This window comes from Platalea leucorodia (assembly GCF_965183815.1).
Source record: "Platalea leucorodia genome assembly, chromosome: 3".
NCBI classification, from domain to species: Eukaryota; Metazoa; Chordata; class Aves; order Pelecaniformes; family Threskiornithidae; genus Platalea; species Platalea leucorodia.
The window spans coordinates 76,943,411-76,950,426 of record NC_138825.1 but is presented as its reverse complement, the minus strand read 5'-3'; the positions used below and the strand labels follow the sequence as shown (position 1 = coordinate 76,950,426).

The 7,016-nt window shown below is 39.4% G+C and overlaps 1 protein-coding gene across 1 annotated transcript in view; it reads right to left on the bottom strand.

The window, feature by feature from the left end:
- Positions 1 to 717: 717 nt before the first annotated feature.
- WASF1 (WASP family member 1) overlaps positions 718 to 7,016 on the bottom strand; it is a gene marked incomplete at both ends in the record, with an annotated part of 29,876 nt that continues 23,577 nt past the window's right edge. Inside the window, 4 exons of the mRNA XM_082305603.1 lie at positions 718 to 875; positions 2,549 to 3,186; positions 4,560 to 4,739; positions 6,835 to 7,007. Coding sequence (XP_082161729.1) covers positions 718 to 875; positions 2,549 to 3,186; positions 4,560 to 4,739; positions 6,835 to 7,007 — 1,149 coding nt within the window. The remainder of the gene's footprint in view (positions 876 to 2,548; positions 3,187 to 4,559; positions 4,740 to 6,834; positions 7,008 to 7,016) is intronic.

The following is a 7,016-nucleotide window of genomic DNA, read 5'->3' as shown; positions in this document are numbered from 1 at the left end:
GTTATTTTAACAGTTACATAAGTTACACAGCATGTTTAAGTCAAAAGATTTCACAAGGGAAAAAAAATTTAAACTTTTATTATGCAGGCAAAAATAGTACCACACAATATGTACCTGGGAGGGAAGAAGGGAAGGGGAATCTCTAAACATTCAAATAAGGCCATAATTATTTAAAAACAACAATAAAACAATAATAAAAACCCCCAAAGATCCATTTTCCTTTCAGTGTGTTCAGTGCTGCTAACTATATGTACTTTTAGAGTACAGATGTAATCGAGGCAGTGATATCTTGATAGCTAGGTTTAATGTTTTAAAACACTATCGGAAGTGGAATAAGGCTCATTAGTACATACAGCTGCCCTTGGAATGTCAATCTCAGTTGCCTTCATTAACTTAAAATTCACAAAGTGCACAGTTAAGATATGCCAAAAAATTGAAACTGCTACTCTACCAACAGCTGCCCATGCTTAATACTTAGTGGTCTATTGGAACAAAGTATGTTCTTTCAAAAAAGATGTGTAAGAAAAGCCACTGTAAAACATTTAGTTTCAAAGATGCACTAGGAGCTTTTTGTAAACTGAAAAGTAGAAAAACATGGATTAATTATGTAAAGAAAAGAATACAAAAAACACTAGAAATGACCATCAAACTTTCAAAGAACAAGCACCACAATGGACATTAGCATTCGATTTTGCAGTGTACAGCAATGTAATAATTTTACTCTAACCAATCCACTTCATCAAATTCTGAATCATCTTCTGAATCGCTGTATTCCACAGCAATGCGACGAGAAAGTATAGTAGCAACATCATTTTCAATGCGCTCATGCTTAGCTTCTTGTTCACGTTGCTCTTCAACTTTGCGTAGCTGAATACCTAAAGAGCATCAAATCACAAACGTGTTACTCTCCTCCTTTATCATTATATGAAGTATTTAGCTCATGATTCACAAAATGCTTCGCAAGCAAAAATGAAGGCTGAGGACATCGCCCTCCTCAGACAGAAGTTCTCTGTCAAGTTTCTAAAGAGAGGAATGTCAGAATTGCAATGGCAGACTAGATCTTCAGCCCTTCTACTATAATACCCTGCTTCTGATTTCCCATTAAAAACACACCCACATTTTTAGGACCACTAAGTGATTCAGCCATTTTACTATTTGCGTTTCCAAACAATTTTTATACTCTCTCTTTGTGGTCTCAATTAAAAGGTATAGCTATTTGAGTATCCTAACAAGGTAGGATTTTTTGTAACTCAGTTTTGATCATGTAATGATCTGTTTTGGGATAAAACTTAAAGATCAAACAGAAAGGGGCAGCAACTCATACTGATAGCCTGAGAAAGTTAAATCCAGTAACTCAGTTAAAAACATGACAGAGATTGTATATTTTGGTTTTATACTCACAACACTGCAGACTGACACAGTCTAAATACGACCTACATCCTGTACTTAATACTCTTTGTTGTCAACTGACAGGCAACACAAGCACAGGTCCTTAGTGGAATTTAAGCTGTGGTAACCTGAGCCTTTGTTTCTTGTACAAGACTTGGTCAAAAGCATTTTCAGGAATCACCTAAATTATACCAGCAGGCTCTCCTTTATTATGTTTTTTGCTGACATTCTCTACTAATGTTCATGCACCACTGTTGTACTCAACTGCTGTTGATACTTCTTTAGAGTCAATGACGCTATCAATTCATGTCCATATAGATGCCTTAAAAATATTCTGAATTAGTATTACAGCCTATCTACTGATATTACAGTACCATACAGATTCCGTACTGTGTTGTAGGTGCAGGGGAAAAACAGAAGGATGTAGTACTCGAAACATTTGAGAAAGATTAACTACTCAAAGACACCACAGAGTCAAACAGCAGCACTCACAGTGCAGTGGGGATTTTTCTGGCCGTAGGCACGTAAGCTGAAAAGTACAGCTTGTGCATACAGCTCCTCGCTAGATCATCAGGAAAACATTGCCCTGCACCTCTGCCAGCGGGGCACCTTGCAATGTAAAGGCTGCTCCACTACTGTGTTGAGACATGTCAAGATTAGATACTTAACAGCTTTAAGTCTTAAGCAATGATTTCTGAATGTCATTTATATGTTGCTGGAATACACTGATATATGATCAAAATTCCAATGCCAATTGATCTGATCTGCTTTTATCTAACAGTCTGTGAAAAATAATGTTTTTGTCTTCTACACAATCTGTACGTTATCAGAAATAGCTACATTTTCAGGTGAACAGAAATGAAGAGATAATCTCCACAGATCATCTAGAAACACATGTCCTTTTTTTTCTTTTTAATCTAACTTCCACAGAGAACCAGTTTTGCCATCCAAACTAAACATCTGATAAGTGCGGTTACAAATTGAAAAAAAATCTGTCGACTTGGCAGTGCATACACTGTAGAGAATAGAAAGCAGAGACAGACTTCAGATGCATTCCTCTAACTTCTTACACATGTGAAATATTCCATCTCTCAAAGCTAATGTGTATTTAACAGGTTTCTGAGACCGTTCTTTTTGTCCCTTAATAGCCAAACATTACCTTTCCGTATTGCTTCCAGCAGAACGCTTCTAGCATCACTGATTACAGGCAGAGTTGAAGGATGGCGTTTGGGTTCAGGAGCAGGAATCACTTGGGATGGTGGAGATGGAGGCATTAGGGGGGCATGAGGGCCAGGGACAATGGTGGTGGGAGGAGGGTGCAGAACAGGAGGAGGGTGAGAAAGGGCTGCAACCGTGACAGGAGAGGAGGGTCGAATGCCAGGAGGAGGCAAGGGAGGAGGTGGGGGTGGTGGAGGAAGTCCCTGTACTTCAGCTTGAGGAGGAACTGGGTGAACTGGTACAGCTTCACACACCTGGGCAGCTCTAGTGACAGGAGGAGAGGGTTGTGCTAGGGGAGGAGCAATTGGAGGTGGAGCTGGATGTAGGACTCCAGGAGCTATCTGGAGAGGAGCTGGTGGAGGTGGCACAACCGGCGCCTGCAGAGCAGCTGTGGGAGGGGGCGGGGGAGGTGGGATTGGGGGTGGAGGGGTGGAAGTCATTGCAGCTCTTAATGATGAAGTTGACAAAGCAGACGGAAGAGGTGGCGGTGGTGGAGGAGGAGGAGTGGGGCTCACGAACACTGGTGTTCTGCCTGTTGCTGGTGACTGAGGACGATTTTCTACCAAGCCAGTAGTAGAACTGAAACATCCAATACAACAAAGTTGTTAGAGCCGGAGAGTGGAAAAAATAGTAATAGATTCACTTCTGCAACTTAAGAATATTGAACACCGGGCATTAAAGAGCATTATGTACTATGATGATTTCAAGGTGTTCATACCTTGTATACAAAGAAATCTGATTCTCAGTATGGAGTATGCAGTAGTCTTCCAACAGACCTTTGCTCAGATTCAGCTATTAACCAAGTTTATGCTCCTATACAAAGCTGCATCTTTATCAAAGGTTTCCTAGATTAGTATAATTCTCCCCTCCCATCCCTAAGTAAATCCAAATTATTCTTCTGAAGTAAGGAAACTAGTGGTTGATTAACTGCTTCGATTCACAGAACTTTAAAAACAAAACAAAACAGTACAAGCAATGAGGATGAGTTACATTTTAAATACATATTTAAAGCTTGATGACAAGATGAGTAAGGCTAATACCAAAGGTCATCAATTCTATGTAGAGAGGTATATTTATAGGGTAGATACTCATTATAGTGCAATGAATAGGTGAATTGAAGAAAACAGAAGGGAACAGTAAAATTATTTTCCTGAAAGACCACTAGAAGATTTCTTTCAGCTGTTGTGGAAAATTAATCTAAAGAGTTATGTATTTCTGTGTATAATCTCCTGAACAGTAAAAAGACATTCTTTTCAACAGACTAACATCTTGCTAATGTTACAACTGTGTCTGAATTAACTGTTCTCTATTCCAAGTTGTATGTACCTGACCATAAAGTAAGATTTTGGGTATAAAACAACTGGGGAGTGACAACCAAACCCTCGCTCTAGAAAACCCTCTAAGTATGTATCCAGTTCTGGAAAGGCACAGAGAAACAGAAAATAAAAACACTTGAGGGAAGGGGAAAAAAAAGGGCAGTTGCAATTTAGCAAATGTGATGAATATATAGTTTCGACAGCTGACTGTCGTACTGCGATGGCATGTATTCTTCCTTTTGTGTAGGCTGAAACACAGCTCAGTTGTACAAATTTCAGATTTTCAAATTTCCAAAATTCCAAAGATAAATCCGGAGATTCCAACATCTTTCACAGAAACATTTTCCATACATTTATTTGTCTTGCCATTTAACTCGGAAGGCGACATAGTCGCAATATTAATGGCAAGGTGAGGCCCGTCTCCACAACGGCACCCTACGGGGTTTAGACGCCAACCTTTCTCTTCAACTCCTGCGTGGCCCTGCAGCTGCAGATGCATCAGGGCTGTGGACTGACATAGCCCCTAGGATGCGAGTACTGCCTGCGCTGCGTGGAAATAATACTAATGACTATTAGTGGGGTGGTGGAAAACTAAAACTCCCCAGTAAATCTGCATGTGGCTTGACTACTTCGTACCTAACACAAGGAGGCACAGGTTTCACATCTCCTGCTCCATGCATTGGAGGTGGAGGTGGTGGTTCATTTGGTCTGACCAACACTCGCTCCTCGGCTCTGTTCAGAAGTTCAGACATCTGGCTATAGGGTAATGCAGAAAGCGAATACGATCCATCCATATGGTCCACATATGCTTGAGATCTGTAGGAAAATAGTGAAAAATGATCCAATGTAACCTTTAGTAAAAGTAAGTATTAGTGCCCTCAGCTACTGCTCTATACTTCAGTTTGATTTCTGAATTCAAGTATCTTCTCTGCACCAATGCTGCATGTTGTATTTCATGGCTTTTTAATAATTTATCCCACTTTTGATGCCATTCCTTCTAGCAGCTCAAGGTTTTTAATGATTTTGACAGGTGTATCGACAAATTCTACAGTATGTGTGTGATCTTCGTGTTTATTAGTCACATTATTTTAAGTAATAACACACGTAAATACACATATACCAGAGTGCATTATGAAACAGACATTATACTTAGTGATGGTGTCTGCTCCTCAATCCCTACATATATGCAACCATATTCTTTTACAACATTCATGACACATCCATTGATGTTAGAATGGTATAATTTGCAACTGAATATTTTAGGTGAACTTCTGTCAGAGGATCTATATTCCAATATATACAGAGAACTCACTACTTTAGACCTAATACTTTGTAGCTATACAACAGATATAAGGAAGATAATCTAAATATCTATTATTGAGTAGTAGCAGTGAATAAAGATGATTCAACTTACTTGTTAATGACAATTTTAGACACACCTCAAGGACCTGATCAGTTAGGAAATTTTAATTAACTACTGAAAGATTTTGAAAGCATTTCTCTATTAAATTCAGAGGAAATGTGTTTGCAGAACACTTTCCAACAAATAAAGCAATACTCTACATTTCCACATACTGCCACCACTGTAGTTATCTAAGCCTATTAAATTCTCCAGGGGTGAAGTTCTTACTCTGTTATTCAAAAGCATGGCGCTGTTCTGTATCTCAACAACATGATCTGCACATGTAGTGCTCCGAAGCTATACAGCATTATTCATAATTGCATTACTGGCACTGTGGTAATCAAGGTTTAGGCCAGGGTCCTGGATATAAAAGGAGTCCTGCAACAAGTGTGTCTCATGTGGAATCTGATGTACAACACAACACAAGGACAGCAGGAAAGCAGATGTTTCTGCCAACGACTTGACACAGCAGTTTACAAAGATAAAATACTATAAAGTTGTTCCCAGAAAAATGCGAATCACCATAACTTGAGTTGTACCCTACTGAATGAGATGCACTGAGACCATTTTTTACTTTCTGAATTGAGCTAAGTTTTCTACAAGAAGGTTTTTCCATTTTTTGACAGCAAACACCATCTCCTAGAGCTGTCATAATTATCCACTGTCACTATTAAGTTTGTCTGAAGGCCTTACAAAGCTAAATAAAATACTCTCTTATGGTGCTTTTGGCCAGCGAAGGAGAGGGGAAAAATGTAACTATTTTTTGGAGGACAATGAATACTTTTTAATTAAAACAAACCAAAACAGCTCCCCCCCTCGCGCCCCCCCCCCTCCCCTATTACTTGTCAGACCTCTTTCCTATCAGATGTTTCTTGGCTGGTAAAATGAACTTGGTTTCGCACAAACACCAGAAGCGTAAACACAGCAGGTGTTTACCATGTTAAATGCTACTTTTAGCCACCAGCAAATATGTGCTGTGAAATGAGAATCCAACAGGTTGGATTCTGTAATAGACTATAACCAGATATGTCAATCAAATCTTGGATTTGCTCAAGAGTAAAGAGAAGCTCAGCATTCTCATCTGAGTTCCAAGCGGACATTTGTTCACATCACACCCACCATATAGTCTTGGCAGTGTCTGTTTAAGAAAAATCAAAGACACTGGAATAATAGGTATTTTGTAGGTCAAGACTGGAATGTAGTGACACACCTGGGTGCAAGCGTGCAACAGTGACACTACACCTTCTTGAAGCTGCAGACAACGACACATCCTCAAGGATACAATGAATTCCAAGGATACATGCTACCCCTAGAAATAACAAGATAATAACTACTCCTTTAAGGACACACTAAGCATTTTAAAACTGAGTTTTAATTGAGCTAAATCAATGATTTCCAGTGCATTTCAAGAATAGCAGTAGCATCTCACCATTTACCATTCCTGAAGCATGTTCGCTATGTACTATGAATATCTGTACTCAATAAATGATAGAAATAATGAAAAGAAACCTTGATTCAAAATGTGAAGCTGGGCCATTAGCAACTTCAATGTGCTTATGTAAGAGGTTAGCATCATCTTCTGCGAGCTCCGGACCTTGGGCTAACTTCTGCCACTCTCTCCGTCTGTCATGAGGTGCCCTTGGCACTTTTTCTGGTTCATGAGGGCGATCTAGATTTTTCTGCTGTAGGAG